The sequence below is a fragment of the Labeo rohita genome, chromosome 23 (genome assembly GCF_022985175.1).
Source record: "Labeo rohita strain BAU-BD-2019 chromosome 23, IGBB_LRoh.1.0, whole genome shotgun sequence".
In the NCBI taxonomy this organism is placed as follows: Eukaryota; Metazoa; Chordata; class Actinopteri; order Cypriniformes; family Cyprinidae; genus Labeo; species Labeo rohita.
The window spans coordinates 9,080,530-9,106,800 of NC_066891.1; the positions used below are offsets into that span (position 1 = coordinate 9,080,530).

The 26,271-nt window shown below is 35.4% G+C and overlaps 2 protein-coding genes across 2 annotated transcripts; both read right to left on the reverse strand.

The window, feature by feature from the left end:
* Positions 1-757: 757 nt before the first annotated feature.
* si:ch211-207e14.4 (interleukin-17 receptor D) lies at positions 758-17,770 on the reverse strand. The gene is made up of 12 exons (XM_051097048.1): positions 17,442-17,770; positions 15,654-15,738; positions 14,225-14,383; positions 12,002-12,120; positions 6,811-6,934; positions 6,634-6,672; positions 6,412-6,557; positions 5,661-5,735; positions 5,343-5,415; positions 4,668-4,799; positions 4,358-4,530; positions 758-2,131 (listed from the first exon to the last, which is right to left on the reverse strand). Exons 1-12 carry the CDS (start codon positions 17,556-17,558, stop codon positions 1,607-1,609), a joined length of 1,767 nt encoding a protein of 588 aa, XP_050953005.1. The 5' UTR covers positions 17,559-17,770; the 3' UTR covers positions 758-1,606.
* A 391-nt stretch (positions 17,771-18,161) lies between these two features.
* On the reverse strand, positions 18,162-25,756 carry fam50a (family with sequence similarity 50 member A). The gene is given in 14 exon segments (XM_051097049.1): positions 18,162-18,486; positions 18,872-18,982; positions 19,238-19,308; positions 19,428-19,476; positions 20,565-20,619; positions 21,172-21,248; positions 21,406-21,467; positions 21,655-21,721; positions 22,571-22,630; positions 22,632-22,648; positions 22,925-23,049; positions 23,885-23,984; positions 24,340-24,424; positions 25,499-25,756. Coding segments are annotated over 14 exon segments (999 nt in total). The 5' UTR covers positions 25,610-25,756; the 3' UTR covers positions 18,162-18,477.
* Between the last annotated feature and the right edge of the window lie 515 nt (positions 25,757-26,271).

Consider the following 26,271-nt stretch of genomic DNA (forward strand, 5'->3'; position numbering starts at 1 on the left):
CATTCAAACTGCATTTTGGAAGTTCAAACTTGGGGGCACCATTGAAGTCCACTATATGGAGAACATTCCTGAAATGTTTTCCTCAAGAAACATAATTTCTTATCGACTGAAGAAAGAAACACATGAACATCTTGGATGACGAGGGGGTGAGTAAATTATCTGTATATATTTGTTCTGGAAGTGAACAACTCCATAACTGTTTCCCATTACCAATTTAAATTGATCCACATCTGCAGTTAAGCTTAGAAAATTCTTGTAGAAACATTATTTTTACTGGAATAGTTTAATAGAAAACAGGTGGTACAAGAAAGTACAGCCCAAAGTGAAAAAATGCATTCTAAATTGACCTTAACTATTATTCTACATTTCAATAAGGGTGAAAGTTAAAAAAATAACATCTGCTTTGGTTTTGTGTATGTGTGTAATGTCGAAACTTGAACTTAACTCATCTTTGCTGGTGTTGTCGAATTTCAAAACAGCTTTGGCAAGATCTAACAAGATTTAGCAGCAAAGGAATTTACAATTGGTTTACTGTGAAAAGTTGTGGTGATTGAAGTGTCAGCCAATGATTAAATGCAAGAAAAACTGTTTTCTGCAATTTATCTGATGTTATGGCTTGTTACGTTTCATATTCATAAATCAATGCTTTCTAATAGCGGTATTCTGTGAGATTTCAGATTGTACATCAATACAAAAATATCCTACATCAGTGAGACAAAATAGCCCTTGGTATTTACAAAAGCAATGAAAGTTTATTTGTAAAACGACATGCATTCATACAGATTCATAAACATTTCATGTAACGATTATTGCAATAGCTTATACAAAGATATTGACACAGTTGTGTTTTTAATTGTGGCTGAACTACCAATACAAAGATTATGCACCATGCAAACATAAAGAGCCTTGCATTATTACAGTGTAAGGCCATGCACTGTTGCTTAGAGGTATTTTGTCACAATAAAATGTAGTTATTTCCCTTCATGTGATACAAAAACAGATTGTTGCAAAACAATACAATTATGAGAACTGGCCTTACATACAAAATAATATAAAGTCATTAAAAATATGACCTCAGGTCAGCAAACTACAGAAGTTAAAGTAATTCACAGAAATCAAGTGCCCTCTTTTTAAATTTGTAGTAGAAAGACTACAATCATTTGTAGTGGAAGTGCATGCAATTACTAGGAATATTCACTGTAACATGTTTAACATGCTTGAATATAAGCAGCAGAACAAAAATAGGCCAAAATAAATACACGCTTATATGAAAAAAATCATTCACAGCGATAACCTCAATATGCTTCAGGATCCCTCTTAGCCTCTGAAGTGACCCAAGACGCAATTGAACTACAACTAGATGGTGCTTTGTGATTACTAGGTTGTTCTGGGTACCTATATGCTATTCCGGTCTCTAGATATGGTTCAGATCCCTCAGTCATTGTGCATTGATTTTGTACCTTGTGCATTTTCGTTGCCCTGTTTTTATGAGATAAGTACTAGCAGCTACCAGTACAAATTAACTTAAATGACTGGTCTTAAATAACACACTCCCCTTTGTTTCAGAATGGTCTGAGTCAATTAACTGATGCAGTTTTTGAAGTCCTTATGAAATGATTGGAATTCCTACATGTTCCTCTTCAGTTGGCTCCTCTGAGAACTGTGCTGTAGCCTCCTGGACGGCCAGTTGTAATGCGGCCCCAGCTGGGAGTTTACAGTACCCGCTTTCTGAAATGTTCTCCACCTGTAGGTAAACTCCGGGCTTCTGCAAAGCCACTCCGTGAAGATGGGAGAAGAGCAGGGGTAGGTCTTTAATCAAGGTGTACCTTGAAGCAAGACCTAGTGCTGCTGGGATATCAGATTCTTGCGAGTACTCAAAAGTGGCCACCATGTATTTGGAGAGGTCTCGGCCCAATGCTTTGGCACGGCACAGCTCCTCTCCGATCATGGAAACGATAGCCGAGGCAGTGTTCTCCAATGGCTCCTCGTCCTCAGACTGATGGTTCTGGTTCTGAAGGAGACCTTGTGAGCAGATGACTAACACAAAGTCACACTCATTCAGTCTCCTGCAATGCCAACCCATACTGCCCTCCTCCATAATACTCAAGGCCTCCCACAAGTCCAAGTGCACCTAAACAGAAAAGGAATCAATAATAGAGATAATTAAAGGGATAATTCTGTCCTTAATTACTCACCTTCATGTTGTTTCAAACCTGTAAGACCTTCGCTCATCTTCAGAACACAAATTAAGATTTTTTATGATATCTGAGCTATCTGACCCTTTATAGAAGGGTTTCAAGAACATACACAAAACATAGGCATAGACAAAATAGTCTATGTGACATCGGTGGTTCAACCGTAATTTTATGAAGCTACAAGGATACTTTTTGTTGTGTTGCGCTGCTGTATGGAGGGTCAGAAAGCTCTCGGATTTCATAAAAAATATAGGTCTTACAGGTTTGGAACGACATGAGGGTGAGTAATTAATGACAGAATTTTCATTTTTGGGTGAACTATCCCTTTAAGAGATAAAGAGTCCCAATATGCTTGTGTAAATGAAATCAAAGAGACAGTGCTTAATTTTAACCATCAGTAATAGATCTTAGTGAGGCTAGACAGCATACTGCACTTAACATGGATGAAAACAAGGCTTTGAGGGGTAGATTTACACTCTTTACAATGGTAGGCACTGTATAAATGTGGTCCAAAATACATTTTGCCTCACAATTTTCAAAATTGCTTTATGGAGTATTTACTGATTTTTTCAAGAAATATATTTTGTCAGCTGAACAATCCTAAGTTCCTAAACAACAGTATTCCTGTTCATTCCTGTTTTTATTTTTTATTTTATTATTTTTTTTTTGGTTATTTTTTTAATTGTTAACATTATTCATTTTGTTTTATTTGTTTATTTATTTATTTACTTACTTATGTTTAATAAAATCGCTGATGGGCAAAAAAAAAAAAAAAAAAAAACTACTAAAGTGTAGTATCATAGCACATTCCCTTTCATAAATAACTAATAAATAAATTTGGAGAATCGTATGGCATATTACGTTTTATTCATGGCTGATTTAACACTAATATTTTGTTCTTAGAATGTAAAGAGGCTGAAATAAAATAAAATATAAATATTGTCTGAAAAACCTTATAAACTGAGAAAAAATTAGTCTTAGAAATGCCTTAGAATAAAAAACAGAAATGATAATAATAATAATAATAATAATAATAATAATAATAATAATATAATAAAATACTAAAACTGAAAATTAAAGCTTGCTAAACAGAAACCTAATTAAAATTAAACAAGCTCATATAATTAGTACAATTAAACTAAATTTAAAATGAAAACTGAAAATATAAAAATTATTAGGTAATAAGAATTACCTTAAATTTTTTAGTTTTAATTTTTAATTAAAAAAAAAAGTATAAATAAATATATTTATAATATTTATCCTTTGTAGAGTCATAGGGATGCCTAAAATCTATAATGTATAATCTATAATAATATAAAATAATACTAAAATACAACAGAAAAAAGCAAAATCACTTATTATTCAAAATAATTTGTGATGTCACTGTTTTCAATAACATGTAACAAATACATCTCTATTAATTCATGAAATGTCTGTTAATCTCTGAAAAATGTGTTAGGGTTTCTTGATCTTTTAAATAGGTAATAAATAAATACATACATACGTGTGACCCTGGACAACAAAACAAGTCATAAGGGTAATTTTTTTTTTTAAAAAAATTGAGATTTATACATTATCTGAAAGCTGAATAAATAAGCTTCCATTGATGTATGGTTCGTTAGAATAGGACAATATTTGTTAGGACAAAATCTGGAATCTGAGGGTGCAAAAAATCTAAATATTAAGAAAATAACCTTTAAAGTTGTCCAAATTAAGTTCTTATCAATGCATATTACTAATCAAAAATTATATATTTTTGATATATTTAAGGTAGGAAATGTACCAAATATCTTCATGGAACATGACCGTTAATTAATATCCTAATGATTTTTGGCATAAATGAAAAAACAATCAATAATTTTGACCCATACAGTGTATTGTTGGCTATTGCTACAAATACACCTGTGCGACTTGTGACTGGTTTTGTGGTCCAGGATCACAAATAGGACTGTCAAATTAATTAATCATGATTACTTGCATCCAAAATTAAAGTCTGTGTGTGTATTGTGGGTATTTATAAAAACATACACAGTACACACACATATATTACGTAAACACAAACTTTTATTTTGGATGCTATTGATTTGACAGCACAATAATTAAATAAACACATACATACATAAATCTTTTAAAATAATAAACATAACAACAGTGTAACATACTTGAGTAGCCATGTGCTTTTGCAAAAACGCAGCCAGTTGTAGCACAACTCTGACGTGGGCAGGACCATCATTACTTGAGTAGCAAATCAAAAGGCCAGGGGGACGGGTAGTTCTGTCCAGTAAAACACACTGTCCTTCATCCAGTTTTTTGTCATAGTACTGTTCAATGATCTCTGACAAACAGGAAAAACAACCCAGTTCTCCATTAGTACAAAACAACATGGACATTTTAGTAGAACAAAAGTGTTGCTTAACAGTTTAACAGTTGACAACCAGTATGTCAGTGAAGTACAATTATAAGCACTCAAACCTGGTCTCATTTTGGTCTGGACTGTTTTCTTTTTGATTCTTTTCGTGTAGACAACAATGACAGTGAGCACTGTGGTTGCAGCAAGCAGAATTCCCACGGACAAGAACACCATTAGTGAAGAGGTCCGCGGCTCTGATCGTGAGAGGGGAAAAATACCAAAACGATTATGACACTGGGTTTTTCATTTAAGCAAGAGTTTCCATGGGTGTTGTCACTTTAAAAGCTGCCTGGCATGTTGCTCCACATGCAGTTATTGTGCTTGCTGAAAGCAGTGTAAGACATTTTTTCCTCCTATGATTGGCAGTGTTGGGAAGGTTACTTTGGAAATGTAATAGGTTACAGATTTATGCATAAACCCAAATAGGAAATAAAACAGTTATTGAATAAGCATGTGCCCTATTGTGTGTCCTAAACTCCTGAAACACTGGTGTCTCATTTTAGAGCAGTCAATGCAATTTATGTAAGAAGTCAATTAAATCTGTAAGTGGGGGTGGGTGTGTGAAAAAATTCAGATGTAATCGCCTTTGTAATTACTGGCATTTTTCAAAAGTAACTAATTTGATTACACATTTTTTCTCAGTAACTGTAACTACGTTTATTTTGTAATTAAATTACGTAATTCTGTTACATGTAACTAGTTACTCCCCAACACTGATGATTGGTAGCTCAACATACCTTCAGAAATATGTTTATGTTTTACTCCAACAGTGAATGTTTTTCTGACTGCATCCACAACATCAGCAGCAATCTGGAGGGAAGAAAAGCACAAAGACTCAAGTAATAAATAAGGTCATGAATTGCCGTTTTAAAAAAAAAAAACAACAACTGGAAGTTACACATTTAGAAAATGACAGCTTATTTGCAAAAGCTCATTGAGTTTTCTGTTTGTCTGAATGGTTGAGAGATGAGAAATTAAATTACAAAACGTTTAATGTAATAGGAGTACACTAAATCAGCACACACCCATTAAAACTAAAAAAAATGAAAACTCACCTCACAGGTGTAGTTAGTTCCTGCTTGGAGATTCTGTAATCGGTATGTGTGATGTGTCTTGTTCATACTGAAATTCTAAGAGGACATCAACATTACTCTATTAATTTATTTTAATTATTCATTCATATTACACTTCAGCATATACCAGAGGTTGCGTTACACCTTAACACTGGACAGGGTCGTAAAAATTCCGTCATATCCGTCATTTTAATGTACATATTTTAATTATAATAACACATTTAATTGCTTTTTTGTTCACATTTTTAATAATTCATTAGGAAATTCAAGCAATAAATACCGTTTTGGTGCTTTTTAATGTGGCGTGATAGATCGCTGTAGCTAAAGTGGGTAGGCTAGTGGCCTGTGCTTAATCAAACGAATAGCAAAAGATTAGTGACAAGCTGTGTCCGAAATCGTTCACTCATTCACTCATTCATTAATCCCTATATAGTGTATGGCAGTTGAGTGGACTATATATCAGAGGTAGTGAACAATATTTTTTATCCTTTTTTGTTCTGGATCCTGTGCTCTGTTGCCACACTGGAGCGTACTCGCAACCAACTGGACAGGGGTGGAAATTACAGCTACAATTTACAATAGATCACCCCCAGTGTAATCTGTCAAAATGACGAACGACCTTCAGACTTTTCTGTCACTGATTAAAAAAAAAAATAAAAATTCGGCAATGACGGACAATTTTCGGTTAACGTGACCTCTGGCATATACATATATATTGTTAATAAAAACCCACTGGTTTAATGCTTGTGTAATTCCGTAGGCCGCCTCTGAAGCATGATGAAAAATACTGACGGATTTTGAAGTTCTCAGGTGCGAGGTTAAAGGTCACCAAAACGTCCTGGTTCTCCTGGTGGACCTCAACGTATGTGGGATACCAGTCTATAATGATTAACAGGACAAACATGAATGCACACATCTGGTGCCATAAACAACAAAAACCCAGAACAGAACTCACCTTTTTTACACTCTTCAAGGCCATTTTTTTCAGGACATGCTGGAAACACATGAGAAGCATTTGACAGGTTTATTATAACTCAGTTGTCAGTTGATTTCTCTTACTGTGCAATGGACGATTGCCAACATTGTTAATAGCTTTAAAAGTAATTACAGGGTTTGTAAGAGAAACACCTACTGCGTGTGAAAAACTGTTTCCTCTTATAAAACTTGTCCCACCGCTCAGGGACAGGCAGTGCCATGATAGTCACGACATACACGCTATCCAAAGAAAGATGCGTGAAAGGGTCTGAGTGATACACCTGTGGAAATATGTTAACGGAAATGTCATCTCATGACTTCAGACTTTATTAAGTGGACATTAGGCACATGCAACTGAAAGTCATAAAAAACTCACACTACATAGCTAAACATTAAACTGTCCATGTAGAATATACATTGTATGGCTGTCAGTTTAATGCATACAATTTGGTACGATTAATTTTGGAAAAATTATTATTGCATTTAAAGGGAACCCTGGGTATTAAGACTTGTATGGCTTAATATAACATAAATCATATCTCTTACTAGCAAGGTATCCATTCAAAGTTGTGAATTTACTTTGTGTGCAAAAATGGAATATCGATTAAAACATTTGCAAATAAGCACTGTTTCCATCCAGAGAGTCAAAGAGAACAAAATCGTCACTTCCTGATAAACTGGCACTAAATATCACTAAGAAAATGGGTGGATGCCAACTGTTTGGGAATGCAGTCTTGTAATACAGTTCTTTGAGGCAATTATATAAAAATACTTTGAAGGCAGACTTTGCTGACTATAACAACATTACAGATGCTGTGCAATGAGATCAGTCTACTTGTTAGTCAAGTTATCCCATCCCATAACGCAGTCACATGACTTTTTTGGTGCGTGTGGAGAATTTAACTTGCAAAATGCGTTTCTATCTACCATTATTCACACAATTCAAAACCCACCTTTTCTTTGAATTTTGGTGTTTCCATAACTCGTTTCTGATGCAATACATCAAAACGCGCAATAAAACAGTGTGATGGAAACAGCTACTGAAATATGTAGTAGAAAACCCATGGAAGATTTGTATTATTTAACAAATCCACACTGTTTTATATACATTTTGGACTATGGGGGGGCACCATTATTTTGACGATGTCAAATGGTTGTACTCTGTGAGCTTCTGGCGCTACCTGTTAGGGTTATTTTTTTAACACAATTCAGAAAATAAAATACTGATATGATGCCACATTGTGCAGCTTTTGGTTGTAATTTTCTATCAAAGGGCAACAAGAAAAGCGGTGTAAGTCTTCACTGCCTTCCCAGCGATAAGAAGAGGAGAAAAGAATGGGAAGATGCCTGCGGATGAATAAAACTTCCTAAAGATCAGCGTCTTCATTATTTCCACTGGAGCCCTGAGATGCCATCCTGGCAGGACGTAAACATGCCGACGCTTGTCATGATGGCGCAGCCACTGAAGGAGTTTCTCAGCATGTATTTCACTCAATATCCAGGGGCGTTTAGACTCCTTGTGGGGGAAAAGAAAAAAAAAAAAAAAAAAAAATCGATGGTATGGCATTTCCATCGCCACCTGTAAGCTATTTAAGTAACTGCAGTCATCATATCAGCATTTCACTTTCCCAGTTGTGTTGTGGTAAAAATAGCAACAGGTAGCGCAGCCATCTGACATCATCAAAATAATGGCATCCCCCATAGTCCAAAATAAGTATAAAACGATGTGGGGTTTTTTTAAGTAACGTAAATTTTTCATGGGTGTTCTACTATATCTTTCAATAAGAGCCATCATTTCCATTATATATATACATTTATATATAAGTCCTAATACCCAGGGGTCCCCAGCCCAAACCTACATTTCAGTATTCAATTAAAATATATATAGATATATATATACATACATACATACATATGTACATACTGAAATACATTAAAAAAAAAAAAAAAAAAAAAAAAATATATATATATATATATATATATATATATATATTTTTTTTTTTTTTTTTTTAAATGTATTTCAGACCCCCTTAAATTTTTCACTCTTTGTAATATTGCAGCCATTTGCTAAAATCATTTAGGTTCATTTTTTTTTCCTCATTAATGTACACACAGCACCCCATATTGACAGAAAAACACAGAATTGTTGACATTTTTGCAGATTTATTAAAAAAGAAAAACTGAAATATCACATGGTCCTAAGTATTTAGACCCTTTGCTGTGACACTCATATATTTAACTCAGGTGCCGTCCATTTCTTCTGATCATCCTTGAGATGGTTCTACACCTTCATTTGAGTCCAGCTGTGTTTGATTATACTGATTGGACTTGATTAGGAAAGCCACACACCTGTCTATATAAGACCTTACAGCTCACAGTGCATGTCAGAGCAAATGAGAATCATGAGGTCAAAGGAACTGCCTGAAGAGCTCAGAGACAGAATTGTGGCAAGGCACAGATCTGGCCAAGGTTACAAAAAAAATTCTGCTGCACTTAAGGTTCCTAAGAGCACAGTAGCCTCCATAATCCTTAAATGGAAGACGTTTGGGAAGACCAGAACCCTTCCTAGAGCTAGCCGACCGGCCAAACTGAGCTATCGGGGGAGATGAGCCTTGGTGAGAGAGGTAAAGAAGAACCCAAAGATCACTGTGGCTGAGCTCCAGAGATGCAGTTGGGAGATGGGAGAAAGTTGTAGAAAGTCAACCATCACTGCAGCCCTCCACCAGTCGGGGCTTTATGGCAGAGTGGCCCGACGGAAGCCTCTCCTCAGTGCAAGACACATGAAAGCCCGCATGGAGTTTGCTAAAAACACCTGAAGGACTCCAAGATGGTGAGAAATAAGATTCTCTGGTCTGATGAGACCAAGATAGAACTTTTTGGCCTTAATTCTAAGCGGTATGTGTAAAACCAGGCACTGCTCATCACCTGTCCAATACAGTCCCAACAGTGAAGCATGGTGGTGGCAGCATCATGCTGTGGGGGTGTTTTTCAGCTGCAGGGACAGTACGACTGGTTGCAATCGAGGGAAAGATGAATGCGGCCAAGTACAGGGATATCCTGGACAAAAACCTTCTCCAGAGTGCTCAGGACCTCAGACTGGGCCGAAGGTTTACCTTCCAACAGGACAATGACCCTAAGCACACAGCTAAAATAACGAAGGAGTGGCTTCACAACAACTCCGTGACTGTTCTTGAATGGCCCAGCCAGAGCCCTGACTTAAATCCAATTGAGCATCTCTGGAGAGACCTAAAAATGGCTGTCCACCAACGTTTACCATCCAACCTGACAGAACTGGAGAGGATCTGCAAGGAGGAATGGCAGAGGATCCCCAAATCCAGGTGTGAAAAAGGGTGCTTCTACTAAATACTGAGCAAAGGATCTGAATACTTAGGACCATGTGATATTTCAGTTTTTCTTTTCTAATAAATCTGCAAAAACGTCAACAATTCTGTGTTTTTCTGTCAATATGGGGTGCTGTGTGTACATTAATGAGGAAAAAAATGAACTTAAATGATTTTAGCAAATGGCTGCAATATAACAAAGAGTGAAAAATTTAAGGGGGTCTGAATACTTTCCGTACCCACTGTATATACACACACCCACACACACACACACCCACACACACACCCACACCCACACACACACACACACACATACATACATACATACATACACACTGCTCAAAAAAATAAAGGGAACACTTAAACAACACAATGTAACTCCAAGTCAGTCACACTTCTGTGAAATCAAACTGCCCACTTAGGAAGCAACAGGCAATTAGCAAGACACCCCCAATAAAGGAGTGGTTCTGCAGGTGGTGACCACAGACCACTTCTCAGTTTCTATGCTTTCTGGCTGATGTTTTGGTCACTTTTGAATGCTGGCGGTGCTTTCACACTAGTGGTAGCATGAGACAGAGTATACAACCCACACAAGTGGCTCAGGTAGTGCAGCTCATCCAGGATGGCACATCAATGCGAGCTGTGGCTAGAAGGTTTGCTGTGGCAAGAAGGTTTGCTGTGTCTGTCAGCGTAGTGTCCAGAGCATGGAGGCGCTACAAGGAGACAGGCCAGTACATCAGGAGACGTGGAGGAGGCCGTAGGAGGGCAACAACCCAGCAGCAGGACCGCTACCTCCGCCTTTGTGCAAGGAGGAACAGGAGGAACACTGCCAGAGCCCTGCAAAATGACCTCCAGCAGGCCACAAATGTGCATGTGTCTGCTCAAACGGTCAGAAACAGACTCCATGAGGGTGGTATGAGGGCCCGACGTCCACAGGTGGGGGTTGTGCTTACAGCCCAACACCGTGCAGGACGTTTGGCATTTGCCAGAGAACACCAAGATTGGCAAATTCGCCACTGGCGCCCTGTGCTCTTCACAGATGAAAGCAGGTTCACACTGAGCACATGTGACAGACGTGACAGAGTCTGGAGACGCCGTGGAGAACGTTCTGCTGCCAGCAACATCCTCCAGCATGACCGGTTTGGCAGTGGGTCAGTAATGGTGTGGAGTGGCATTTCTTTGGAGGGCCGCACAGCCCTCCATGTGCTCGCCAGAGGTAGCCTGACTGCCATTAGGTACTGAGATGAGATCCTCAGACCCCTTCTGAGACCATATGCTGGTGCGGTTGGCCCTGGGTTCCTCCTAATGCAAGACAATGCTAGACCTCATGTGGCTGGAGTGTGTCAGCAGTTCCTGCAAGACAAAGGCATTGATGCTATGGACTGGCCCGCCCGTTCCCCAGACCTGAATCCAATTGAGCACATCTGGGACATCATGTCTCGCTCCATCCACCAATGCCACGTTGCACCACAGACTGTCCAGGAGTTGGCGGATGCCACCTCATCAGGAGCATTGTAGGGAGTATATATATATATATATATATATATATATATATATATATATATATACACACACACACATATATACACATATACATACATATGTTACTAAAGTTACAAAAAAATACAAAAGTTACAAAAAGTTTTTTTTATTTTAAATATATTATATATATATATATATATATATATATAAAATAAAAAAAAAACAATTTCTAAAGCTACTTTTTGTAATGTCGATTCAATGTTTTTTTAATGCAATAACTTCATCTTTTGGGGGTCATTTCTGAGACAAAATGTACAAATTTTGCAAATAAATTAATAATTTAATAATTTAGACAAATTAATAATTTTTATTATTTGCCACATCATGTAATTATTAAATTAGATTAATTAAAATCACTTGACAGCCCTAGTAAGATAAGGCCCTGTTTTTTCTTATGGTTTGGAGACATATTACACAATTTTGAACAAGCTACCTAATTTTATTAGTACTATTATTACTACATACCATCTGGGCATGTGCAGGGGTGAGTGACAGGTTGGTACCCAGGAGAAAGAGCTGACATAAGACCTGAGATCCACCAAGAGCCTGAAGGGTTACTTGAAATCCACGTAAGAACGCAATACCTGTGTACATCAATCAAACAATTAGACAGAGATAGACAGAACGATAGTTGGTTGTATTTAAATATTTTGCCATATCAGCTTTATTACCTATTACATGGCAGATACAAATTAAACATTCAACAACATAACATAAATACAATTTAATAAAAACAAACATTTTATAACATTTGACTTTGACAAATTAGGCAAAAAGACAAGATTAAGCACAATTCTATAAAAAATTATTTAAAACCCCAAAAGTTTTTCCTGGGTCCAAAAATCGGACAGATCAAAAGTATGTGTTTTATAGACAAGTGCTACAGTATTGATGTTTTGGTGCTTTTTCACCCTTCAATAACTGGCTGTAGTGAAAGTACTGATGTAATCATATAGCCGTCATCATCCCGATTTAAAATCCTAAATATCAAACATGTCTGATATTAATCGGGGTGGCCGCGATTTGTGTACGAGCAGATCGGGAGGTGCAAAATTCTATCTGTGAACGTCTCGCATTACCAGATAATCTGAGCCGAACATTGGGAATGATCGAGGTGCTTGACAAGATTTTTGCTCTGATTCTCAGGAGGGCAAAATCGGGGCAAAATCAGGCTAAAAATCCTGTAGTGTGATCCCAGCTTAAAACAGGGTTGTAAACAAGCAAGTTATTTTTACTCTGAACAACACCTATAATGCAGGTAACTAATGCACTGAGCAGCGCTGCCATCGAAAATCACCCTTAACAGATGAAAGGATAGTAGCCTACGACAAAGATATTGCTTTCTTCAGCAGACATTCAAACTAATCACTCAGCTCAGCTCGCTCAGTCCATCTCCCTCTCATAATACTCTACTATATATTACACTGCTTTTACTAGAGTAACACAATAAGCTCTCAATAAGCATTCCATCGTTTCTAGTTCCAAAGTGACATTTTCAAATTAGTAACAGAAGGCTTGGGCTCAGCTGTTAAATATCTGAATCAATGGCAGAAGGAAGTAGTTCCCACAACAGAGTGTTTTTTAAGACACTCTGTTTTTGTTTCTTATGTATTTACACACTTGTGCTGTCAAACTGTTGTGTAAATGCAATATTACACTCATAGACGTGTGATATGGCTGTATATCAGAATGCTGTGATTACCAGTGTTGGGGTAACGCATTACAAATAATGCGAGTTATTATTACTACTATTATTATTACTTATTATTACGTAATATTATTACTTTTTCCAAGTAACTAGTAAAGTAACACATTACTTTTTAATTGACATGAAAATAGCCGAGTTACTTTTTCAAATAAGTAACGCCAGTTACTTTTCCCCCCATTTATTGATTAAAAGCTCTGTCCCCATGTTGATAGAAATCGAGAGTAAGATGTTAGTTCTAGAATAAATGTGAACATACATTAATTCATCTCACTCACAAAAAACAGATTTAGTATTCCTCAAAATGAATAAAAACAGTGAAATACAACTCAGAATATTTAATTACAACTGCAATAATTAAATATGTTAAATAACACAAATATCCTTTATGCACTTAATCCCATTTTATCAACCGAGGTCTTTGCTGACCTTCGATGATCCAATACAACCATACTAATAAGCAAAAATTACTCAAGATAATCTAACATTTGTTTTCCCTTTTTTTTATTGCTGAAGAGTTGACTTTTTTTTTTTCTTCTGCGGTCTGCTCTACAGACGTGTATTTACTTTTCTCAAAGCCTGAGGCTTTTGGTGTGAAAAGGCTTTTACATTTGCCAAAACCAGAACTTTTTATACTAAAAACAAACAAGCAAGCCCTGCCCAGATTTAAAAAGTAACGCAAAAGAAAAGTAACGCATTACTTTCCATAAAAAGTAACCAAGTAATGTAATTAGTTACGTTTTTAGGGAGTAACTCAATGTTGTAATGCATTACTTTTAAAAGTAGCTTTCCGCAGCACTGGTGATTACCTGCGCCCTCATGCCTAAAGCCAAATCACAGCCCTGCCAATATACAGCCATATCACAAAGCTACACTTGTAATATTGCTAAATTCTGCAACTGATTTGCTTTGAATAATGCAATGACTGACAGACAGACAGATAGACACAGACAGACAGATAGATAAAGTTGTTTCTCCAATACCGTATTGGCTCGGGCTCCATGACACAGTAACGGCATCATATGTTGGTTCTTCAGTGGCTTCAAACTCAATCTGGATATTGTGTGGTGCCTGAACATAATGCTGGCAGACCTCTGGAGTCTCCTGGCCTAGAAATGAGTGACAAGGCCAAGGCACACAACCTGGCCAATAAGAGGAGTTATTACACCGTAACAATAAATGTGCTGTTGTTGTCTTAATAAGCTAGCCTTCATCGTTTTTAACCCTAGTGAAATCTATTGCACTTTTGTATGGCTTGGGAAAAAACTTTAAGTGTAAATCACCATTGTAAGTGTAAATTACACTATAAAAGTAAATTAAAGTTATTTTTATATGGCTTTCACGAGCAACACTACTGCCAATATTGTAGGTTAAAACAGCCGAAAACATCATGAAACATCAGACAGGCTCTTCACAGAGAATCTCAATGAGCTTGTCTCAGAAAGCAGCTGAAAAGAACAATCATACATATACAGATTATAGCTATGCCAATATGAAAGTGATTCCCAGAACTGCTGCAAATAATTATACTTCACACCAGCTTTTATTTACTGAAATTACTGGAACAACTGGACGTACAAATCCAGCAGAGAGAGTAATGATCCTACATCACGCAACCTGTGTGTGACTGCTTTATTTATACTTACACAACACATGTGTGCAGTCACAAACAATTCTAAATAAATGGACAAATATAAGTCAACCTTTTGGTATGTGCCAACACTGATTGCTCTAGAAGAAATTGTAAATATGTTTCTCCAAATGTTATAATTTAGTGATGCAGTGTATGTAATTCTTCAGGGCTCAAAATGCACGCAAATTAACGTCAGTTTGTTTGGTTCAGTTCTGAGTGATTTAAAAAAAATATATTTTCTTGGCTTAAATCTCACATTTTAGCTCAAAAAGAAAACCGCTGAATCAAATTATGTAAAGCTGTAAAACAAAGATGTTAACGGATAGCAAATGTAAAACTTTTTCTATTCAAAGAAACTTGAAAAAATACTACTCAGTTGTTTTCAACATAATAATAAATGCTTTTGAGCGGAAAATCAGAATATTAGAATGATTTCTGAAGGATCGCGTGACTGGAGTAATGATGCTAAAAAAAATTCAGCTTTGAAATCACAGAAATAAATTACATTTTAAAATATATTCAAATAGAAAACTGTTATTTTAAATAGTAAAAACATTTCAAAATGTTACTGTTTTTGCTGTACTTTGAATCAAATAAATGCAGGCTTTGTGAGCAGAAGGCTTTAAAAAAAAAAAACAAAACATTAATCTTACTGCTTTAAAACTTCTGACTGATTGTGTATGTGGTTAGTTTCATCACTTTTATAAAACCCCCTGAGTTCCAGAGCTGGATTCTGTTGCGCCGTTAGGTCTAGGGGGCTGGGCATAATAATGACTTACTTCCAAAAGGGCTGGAGAAGGGAATGCTGGTAGGCATCTGTACATCGTCTGCTGAGATTCTGCAGTATTCACATCTGGGATCTCCCTGGAAATACATTGTCCACTTTAAAAAACTATGGTTCAATAGCAAAAATATTTATGTAACAACCCTCCCATTTCTAGGTCACTTGTGTGTGACACTGACCTTGTTACTTACTTTGTACAAAAGGCCAGATTTCTATCTTCCAACTTTCTTCACTTAAATTGTTATGCTTATAATGTAGTTAGCAATTCAAAAAAATAGACTGGGCTTTACTGTAAGTCTTTGTAAGTGCTTAATCATACAAATACTATGATTCATGCTTTAACCATCAAACTACATAAGGATTTAAAAAAAAAAAAACCCTCACATGATGTACACGATCTGAAAAAAACCAGAAAAACCAGGTGCAGAAGTCTTAAAAATTGTTTAAGAAGCATGACAGCAAAACAAATGAGCAAATAGAAAGCTACAGATAAAGATCATGAAATGTTGAAACACATTTAATCAGAGTTTAACGGTTAGGAATGAAAGTGAAATAAGTGAATAAGGTATAACAAGTACTATACATTGCCCTAGTGAAAAATACAGTAATATAGTAATTTCATGTATATTACAAATACATTAAAATATATATTTTTACATAAAATATGTATTTAGTTATTACTAATTTCATACTTAATGCACTTTGATTGTGCAGAAGTAGTGCTGAAGTCCAACTAAAGATATACTTAAAGTATATTTGATTGTGCTAAAGTGGAACTATTTCAGGTACACTTTAAACATCTTGCATTTAAAGACCGATATTATTCAAAGATCATACAATCCTCATCAACAGTGACATTAAAACACACTTGAGGCTTAATATTATGAAATGTGTATTGTACACAAGAAGCACCCCAAAAAAAGTTATAATTATAAATTTTATATCAGCAAGTCTTAAGCGATATGTCAGTTAATATGTTAATAGATTTGAACTTTACCTGGTGTAAAATAGACTATTCTAAATATACAGCTGAAGTTAAATGTTTACATACACCTTGAAGAATATGCACATTTTTTTATTTAGAGCCAGGGGGTGAAAACTTTTGGAATTTGAAGTTCAGGCTAAATTGAACTCATTTTGTTTTCTGGGAGACAAGTATCTTCTGTAGCGTCTGAAGACAGTACTAAATTAAAAAATATATGACATTTAGGCAAAGTATGAAAAATGTACACAAAAATGTACATGTTCAAAAGTTTTCACCCCCAGCTCTAAATGCATTGTTTCTCCTTTTGAAGCATCAGTGAGCGTTTGAACCTTCTGTAATAGTTGCATATGAGTCTCTCAGTTCTCCTTAGTGTCAAAATATAGATCTCGAAATCATACAGTCATTGTTGGAAAGGGTTGAAAATACACAAAAATGCTGAAAAACCAATGAATTTGAGAGACCTAAAGGATTTTTCTGAAACAAAGCAGGCGGTTTAACTGTTCAGGACAAACAAGTGACTCACTAAACAAACAAACAAAAGCACAGCTGTGGATCATTCAGGAAACAACACAGTATTAAGAATTAAGTGTATGTAAACTTTTGAACAGGGTCATTTTTATAACTTATGTATAACTATATGTAAACATCTTTATGTGAAATATCTTATTCAGGTCAGTACTAAATAATGTATGATCCCTCTTGTTTTGGTAAAATAACATTTTGTAATAATTAAAGCTTTACAGAAGCATTCCTTAAATGTTGATACAGTAAGCTGGAAGTCAAAATATGAAATCTTACCCGGCGGATGCATTCAAGCGTGCAGTTCTGAGGTCTGTAAGACGTTTGTTCACCACGAGCGCCGTGGAACAAGCTGACCAACAGGAGCAGATTCAGGATCAGTGTGGGTAGCCACATCCCGCTCCCTTCACCTGGCTCAAGAACCCTGAAAACTGTCTTCAAACCCCAGCGTCCTCGAAGCAGATAAGCTGTCTCAGGTCCCGTGAAGAACTAAAGATCAGTTGAGGAAAAGCGGAAGGGGTGGAATGGGAGGGGAGGAGGTAGGCAAAGGGTTGAGAGTGAAACCAACAGCAGCTGAGGGAGTGGTGGCCTGGGGGGAAAATAGTAGAGTCACAAAGGCTGTCAAAATCCATCAACCGTGCCGCCAGGTGTGCTTAACCTGATTTACGGTTTTGAATCTGCTTTTTAGGCTTTAAACTCGACAATAATAACTCAGACCACCACATACTCCTGCATGACTAACCAGCCAAAAGCCAAAAACAACATTCTGCATCTGTGTAAATAAGATTGGAATTCCTCGAACTGCGATTCTACGAAACGCACCACAAGAGATTGATAGTCCATGGTTTAATGTGGCTGCCAACCTCACGTTTGATTTTCAATAGTGGTGGTTTTATTCCAGGAAACTACAAATCTTTTAATATGTAAACAACATTGATCTCCAAAAGTGCTGGTAGTAGCAATGGCGCAATTATGAAATGATTCAACAGGAAACCTTGCAAAGGTAAATAAAGGAGGAATTTATTTTGAATAAGATTCAAGAGATGATTGAAACACTCATGGCTCTATTTACAATCAAGGAGGAGAACATGTCAGGTTAGTTCTGTGCAAGATCTGACTAGCGTATGACACAATGTTCACAACTGGCCAAGTTTAGGCCTCATCTTCACCTATATACAATGAAAACATGGGTCCAAATAGTCATAGATACTTAAAAATGCTACACAAGATGAAGCATTTTGCTGCCTGGTGTCCATAAAACCAACAACACAGCAAGATGGTTCAGGAACTCTGCATGTCTTGTAGATTTGGCATCTCACCGAATCTGAAAAGCAATGCAGAATTGTACGTAAACACATTATGGATCCAACCAAAGCATTTTTTTAACCCCAGTAGACCCATACATTGCCATGATTTATTTGCACTCTGCCAACATCTTGTTTTCATCTGACCTTTTTAGCTAGTCTTGGAACACATTGGCTTTTGGTTTTGGTTAGGACCATGTAAGACCATGCCACGATTACACATGTCAAGCTCACAAAGCTTCTTTCATATGGCTCTGCTAGTGCAACTTTGGAGACTTGTATTTATTCCAGACACATGGTAATTTCAGTGTCAAGACAGGTCAGGTCTTTAATGCAAATGCAAATGCAAATGCAAAAAAAAAAAAAAAAAAAAAAAGAACCAATGACTGTCCTGCAAATACTCACAGTGTATTTGTCCCATTTCTTTTCGGGATCATAAGGCTCCCAGCGGCTGGCAGGAAAGATGTGTTTGTTTTTCTCATACCAGCTCCTCAGCACCACTTTTCCCGCATGAGACTGGTTAAATAAAGCAATACAAAGAGCTTTAAATTCACCTGAAGCACACTGTGTTTTTTCAAGACACATAATGTAACTACAACATATCCTGGAGCACAAATGCTAATGTGTTACACGAATCTAATTTCACAATCACCTGCCCCAAAACATCACATAAAAACATGCAGATTTCTTCCTGTCAATTTGGGTGGTTGTGGTCCAAAATGAGAATTAGACAGAATCCTGAACAAGTCATCCTGTCAAAAATCACCTTACCTCATCTTTCTCAACTGTGGCATCGTTCACCAGCCGAATGTCATCATGCACATCAAAATTGAAAAGGGGCCCTGAGGAGAACAAGAAAGCCTCAGTTGAGTGCCATAAAAAGCAATACAGCGCAAGAAAAACAGAAGGTTATTTTTAGTCACCTGTGAAACTAAATGTGGTGGATAAAGTAGGAACTTACCACTTTTGCCTCTTGCTTTTGTCACAATGAAATCATAGAAACTGTGATGCTGCAAGAAACGCAGGTTTTTAGTCACTGAAAGATGTTTTGAAAGGACAAATGAACTACAGTCTGTATGTTTGTAATCAGGGAAATGCTTACAAAAAGCTATTTATGCGGTGTACAGTATCTTGTAATGATTTAGGAGAGACTTTATTGGTTTTGATGAAGGCGTTTTAGTGGCACGTTAAAATGTTTTTAAAAAAAAATCTAAAATGACGAGATTAAATCAAAATAGAGAATAAAGTCGCAATTTGGAGATTAAAGTCGGAATGTTTTGAAAATAATAAAGTCGGAATGTTCAGAGAATAATAAAGTCAAAATGTTTTGAGAATAAAGTTGAAATTTGGAGAATAAAGTTGGAATGTTTCGAGAATAATAAAGTCGGAATGTTTAGAGAATAATAAGGTAGAAATGTTTTGAGAATAAAAAGTGTTGAAATGTTTTGAGAATAAAGTCGAAATTTGGAGAATAAAGTCAAAATGTTTCAAGAATAAAGTCGAAATTTGAAGATTAAAGTCAAAATTTGGAGATTAAAGTCGGAATGTTTCGAGAAGAATAAAGTCGGAATCTTTCGAGAAGAATAAAGTCGGAATGTTTCGAGAATAAAGTCGGAATGTTTCGAGAATAACAAAGTCGGAATGTTTCGAGAATAACAAAGTCGGAATGTTTCGAGAATAATAAAGTCGGAATGTTGAGAACAATAAAGTCGGAATGTTTTGAGAACAATAAAGTCGGAATGTTTCGAGAACAATAAAGTCGAAATGTTTCGAGAACAATAAAGTCGGAATGTTTTGAAAACAAATAAAGTCGAAATGTTTCAAGATAAACTCTCAAAATATTCTAACTTTAATCTCGTAATTTTGACTTTATTCTTAAAACATTTTGACTTTATTCTCAAACATTTCGACTTCATTCTCAAAATATTTCAACCTCATTCTCGTAATCTTAGTTTTTTTTTTACATTTTTAAATGTGGCACTAAAACACAGTTGTAAGTCTTACATAAGAGAATATTTAGAATAATAAACATACACACGTACACAAGCAAGTTTTGATCCTGTAAAAGCATTAGTTTTGTTGTGGAAACTTTACTCACATGTGGGATTATCAAATCCTCCTTAATGTACATTAGATGCTCCACTCCTGCTGATCTGAAGGACACAAACAGAGCTCACTGTTACCTCACAGTTAAAAAAAAAAAAGCACAAAAAGCGTCTATAACATAAGCAGCCTTCATTGCTAAAAAGAGTGTTCGGATTTTGTTACACCAGTTACATGACACTAACAGTACACTTGAAAATCAAATATGACATGCTTTCTGCATGCATTTAAAATTCAAGGAAACCAAATTAGACTGAGCATACATTCAATATTTACTTACTGGAAGTTACATTGCAATTTAACTGGAGCAAGTCCCTCTTTAATAGATTTACACAAAGTCAATTATCACTGATATTCTGAAGAAATCCAGTACTGAGACATTTTTGTAAACCTTCATGAATTTAAATAAATAATATTCTGATTAGCCTAAATTTGTATTTTTTTCTTGCATTTATTTGCAACATTTTATTAACACAGAATCCAAGCCTAAAACCTGAGCTTACTTACATAATTCGTAACATGTTTTCTGCAGTTGAAAGATTTCAAGACACTCTAAAACGGTCAACTCTAGCTGGACTAAATCTGGCAAAGTATGCATTTACCTCAGCTCACTGAAGTCTTTTCTCAAAACTTCCAGCGCCCTCTGGAGAAACTGCTGAATTGTGTTGCCTTTCTTCATCTACGCAAACACACACAAATGTATATTAAACTGAGCGGAGCAAATTTTTACAATACAGAACATGCACTGTAACACATTTTCCTAATAGGCACATGCAATGCAACATAACAGCAACAATGTAACAAATTTTGGGTGTGGCATGCAGAAAATGATTTACCTTGACAGTTTTTCGATGTCCTGAGCCATCCCAGTAGCTGAAAGTGATTTCAATTTCTTCACCTACAAAGAGCCAAATAAGAGGTTTGTAGTATCAGCCCTGGTGGCTGCATGAGGATTTATGAGATACTTTATAACTAGACAAGTCATAATTAAACTAGGAATAAGTCTACAGATTCTTGGCCAGCTTTCGAGATTAAAAAAAAAGGATAGTTTTCCCTAACAGCACGTTGTGATCTTCATAGCTTACTTTTGATCTTCTCTTGTTTTCTTTCCCACTCTTGCCTAAGTTCCTCTCTTAAACGATTTTCTTCTTCCTGAAACACACATTTTATGCACAATTACATACACAAAACATCTTATTAACAAACTTTATTGGCCCGTTTTTCAAAAAAAAAAATCAACTATTTTTTAAATGCTTATAGCTACTATATTGTCATGGACCACAAGCAACAAAACTTGAAACTTGAAGACACTTAAAACATCTTAACTCAGTTCACACAAATTATTTCAACTATTTTAATTTGAACTCTTTCAATTAATTTTTTTATTTTTCAGGCAGTTGATAACATATCAAAAAAGCTAATATATTCTGAATATAAAACTCATTTGTATACACACTCACACACAGAGTGATCAATACTGACAAGATCATCAAATTACGTTTTTAAAATCTCCTAAATGTTCAGCGTGTGTTTAACTTTTGAAAACAATCCAAAGCTTATTAATAAGTTCTCTATGAAACCAGCTGTCACACACAAAATACATAGGTTGTATACCCACAGTACAAATGCAATCAAAAGCTTTTTGATTTATTACAGGAAATCAGATCTTGATATTCACCACACCTCTTTGGAAACTGCCTGGAAATTAGCCAAAGATCACAAACAAACCATAAGTTTCGTGTCCTGACACCTTAGTGATGTGACATCTCTACAAATACGGCAAAATTTTATTTGATGTGTAGCCTAGAGGAGGTTCATGGTGAACCAACAGTCTTGTATAACTGCATTCAGATGCCTAAAAAGAAGCCTTTGCATCAATCACTCCACACTCTTTGACATGGAAAACAAACAGAATTATTTTATGTGATTTTTTTTAATCCATTTGTTGAATATAAACCAGGCATACATGTGTTAATAGAGCCTCAAAAGGAGGATGTTTACCTCTCTGTCTCTGTCAGGCAGGAAACTGGTGTCCACATCTGGGTTCTTCCCTAGTTTTTTTCTTCTTTACAGGCAAGCCTGTTAAACACAAGGATACAAAATTCAAAATTTAAATAAAATATAATAAAACTTAGAAGACCTAAAATGACTTTGTAACTGTGAATCTAAGATTCATCATCAATACTGAATATCCAAACCTTTTCACATTTTTGTGCTGACTTTAGGATAAACTAAGAAAAATGCATTTAAGCATGGTAAACAGAACTCTGCACTTGTTGAAAACATTAGAAAGAATGACAGCTTTGTAGATATTTGTTCCACTTCTTTGGAAAACTGCAAAGTAAAATGTCATACATATCTCCTCCTCAAGTTCCTCTTCCTCCTCTTCTTCCTCTCCGTCATCTGGATTGAAGGATAAACTGGCAATCTTCCTTTTCTGCTCTTCCTTTCTTTTCTTCTCCTTCTGTTTTTCCAGCTTCCTACAAGAACAGACCAAAAGTGAAGTTTTAAGAGCAAACCTTATGCCAAAAGAAAAGAAAAAAGCAGGATTTCAAGCAGGAATATTCAAATCTTAATCTAAAAAGGCAGTAAGAATTACTTAATCTGACCTGATTTAAAATTTATCTAGGCTGGGCACAGGCTGAGAATTAAATTCTTAAAGTTCTACATCTTATAAAGACCAGCAGAGGAGTGGGTCTTCCAAATTGTGCAATGGTTGAAAGAAAAAACAGACACGCTGACACTCCCTTTTGTAGATGGCATGAAGAAACAAAGACTGAGACAGACTAAATCCACAATAACTCTGGCAATGTCTCCAAGATGCTTCAAGAAACCTACCTGCAAAGCTACCTGAAAAACTATTGCGCAAGTGCACCTAGGGCAAAAGCTGCTTTAAACGCAAAGGATGTTTACACCAAATGTTGATTTAATTCAGTTAACAGAAGTTACTTGACAAAGAAAATCTATTTATAACATTATTTTTGACAGCATCCTCATTTTATAGCATTTTTACACAAATGCCTAAAACTTTTAACAGGTAGGTTTCTTGATGCAAACAAAAATCTCACTGGATTATTACAATTAATGGCAAAACAAATATTTGGAAATGTAAACTGATATTACCTACTGACACACTACAGTAAAGGAAATAACTGACTTTAAAATGTTTTTTAGATGGTGAAAATACTACTGGGCTAAAACTTTTGCACAGTACTGTATATTTTTACCTGCTAAAACTATGGATTTTATAGATCAATTAATTAGCAAAGACTATTTTAGCATAAAGCAAAGTTCAAATTACTCAAAACAGCTTACAGCTGTAGCTCTTTTGACTGCTCTTTCTTGGCAAGCTGTTTCTCTCGTTCTTTGACCAGGGCTTCCTGCTTCGCTTTCATGTCATTCAGAGTCACCAGACCTGCAGAGAACAACAACATCCTTTACTCATCCAGTGATTTGATATAGGGTTAATTTGGCTATTTTTTCCCAGTCATCTCAAGGATAAAAACTGTCCCAATTGACAAGAATTCACCCTAAAAATTAATCCTACTGTCTTAAATTAAATAATTCCACAGGAGGTAGTGCATTATGACTAGTGATGCCAAATTCAGATGGGACGTGAAATAAAATTAAAGCATTTTGCAGTGTTATGACAAACTAATGATAATCAGCTCTAGTTATACTACAACTACAAGCTGTAAAACTGAGCTAAAACTCATTACAAAACCATATCAGATCTGTAATAAATCATAGCATTTCTAATATTCACTCACCAACAGTGCTGGACTTGAGCTCTTGCTCCACAGCGTCATAATGGGCAGAGAACTTTTTATCAATGTTGGACTTCACCATGTTGTCCTGGAAGGGAAAATGTTAAGGTCAGTTGAGGGGATGTTATACATAAAATATAAGCTTTTTAGAGTGATTTGGGCTGTATATGAAAACTGTTGAAATAATACTTAATAACAGCATTCCACCAAGCCTGCATTATTTTATCCAAAATACAGCAAAAACAGTAAAATTTAAAAAAATATAAAAGATTACTATTTAAAATAACTATTTTCTATTTGAATATATTTTTAAACGTAACTTATTTCTGTGATCATTGTGATTCCATGATTCTTTGATAAACAGAAAGATCCAAAGATCAGTTTATTTATCTGAAATAAAAAGTTCTTGTAACATTATACACTATACCATTCAAAACCTTGGAGCCAGTATCATTTTTTTTATTTTTGAGTAAAGAAAAAATAGAAATAAATACTTTTATTTAACAAGGATGCTTTAAATTGATCAAAAGTGATGATAAAGTCATTTATAATGTTACAAAAGAATTCCATTTCAGATAAATGCTGTATAAATAAATCCTATTCCTCATCTATTAGAATGATTTCCGAAGGATCATGTGACTGGAGTAATGATGCTAAATCAGGAATAAATTATGTATTTAAATTATGTATAAAATGTATTCAAATAGAAAACATTATAATAAAATAAAACAAATAAAAAAAATAAAAAAATATTAAAAATCCTACAGTTCAAAAACTTCTGACTGGTGGTGTATAACTACAATTTTATAAGCACATGATTTTACTATAGTAAATTTGTGAATATTTATACTGAGTGACGCATCTTCTACTTTTTTTAAACTGTGGTTTAAACAAGAATCCACTGTTACATTTACCACTGAAACAAGGGGCTAATCATGTTTTTACCTATGGTTACGTGTCATCAGATCATTAAATTCTCATGTGACTTTACGCTCTCTAAAATTAGCTAGAGAAATAATCATGTTCTGGTTTAAACTATATATACCATGCTATGTATTGGAATTGCACTTTTGGGGGAAACTTGCAGCTATTTATATCAGGAATGTAGTCAGAACAGGCTGAATAGCCAGTGTGTTTATTTTTGTTATTGTGGCTCACTTGCCTCTGCTATCTTCTGTTTGAGCTGCTCGAGCTGTTCTCGCTCTCTTTCTCTCTTCTTGATGAGCTGCATCGCTCTCCCCGCTTCACTTGCCGCTCCTTTATACTGCGCCATTGCAGCTCTTTTACAAGGTATCCAAAAAAGAAATAAAAAACACTGACAAAATTCAAAATAACTCCCGAATTCAATCAATAAACAAGCGAGAAACTTCTCGACTGAAGCAAGCGGTTGTGGGTAATTTACCACAGTACTGCTTCCGGTTGAAGCGCGAAATAACTGCATTCCAAAGTAAAGGTCCTCGCAGTTGCGCGTCTAAAATAATAACGGATAATAAAATACTTTTATAATAATTTTATAATAATAATAATAATAATAGCAGCGTTTATTATTATTATTATTATTAGTAGTAGTAGTGGTAGTAGTAGTAGCATTAATTAATCAATTATTTATTTATTTATTGATCTATCTATTCATTGCGGCTGTTAACAGTTATAGTTGCATTTTTATGGTTGTATGATTATCGTATTTTAAATGTATCTCCATTTTTAAAATAGTAGAATAATTTATTTTACATAGAAAAACAGCAATACGTACTCAAGCATAAGAGGTATATTTCTGGAAGTATAATATAATATTCATTTTATTAGTATTTTATAAATTTAAATTATTAAATTATTATTATTATTAGTAGTAGTAGTATTTATTTATTTATTGCCGCTGCAATTTATGGTTGTATGATTATCGTATTTTAACTGTATCTCCATTTTTAAAATAGT

Coding starts and splice junctions, on each gene's coding strand:
- si:ch211-207e14.4 (XM_051097048.1), bottom strand. CDS start 17,558: ATGTGGCTACCCACACTGATCCTGAATCTGCTCCTGTTGGTCAGCTTG. Junction 6,935..12,001: donor CCCCTGCACATGCCCAGATG/GTATGTAGTAAT, acceptor ATATTTCCACAG/GTGTATCACTCAGACCCTTT. Junction 2,132..4,357: donor AAAAGCACATGGCTACTCAA/GTATGTTACACT, acceptor TTTTCTGTTTAG/GTGCACTTGGACTTGTGGGA.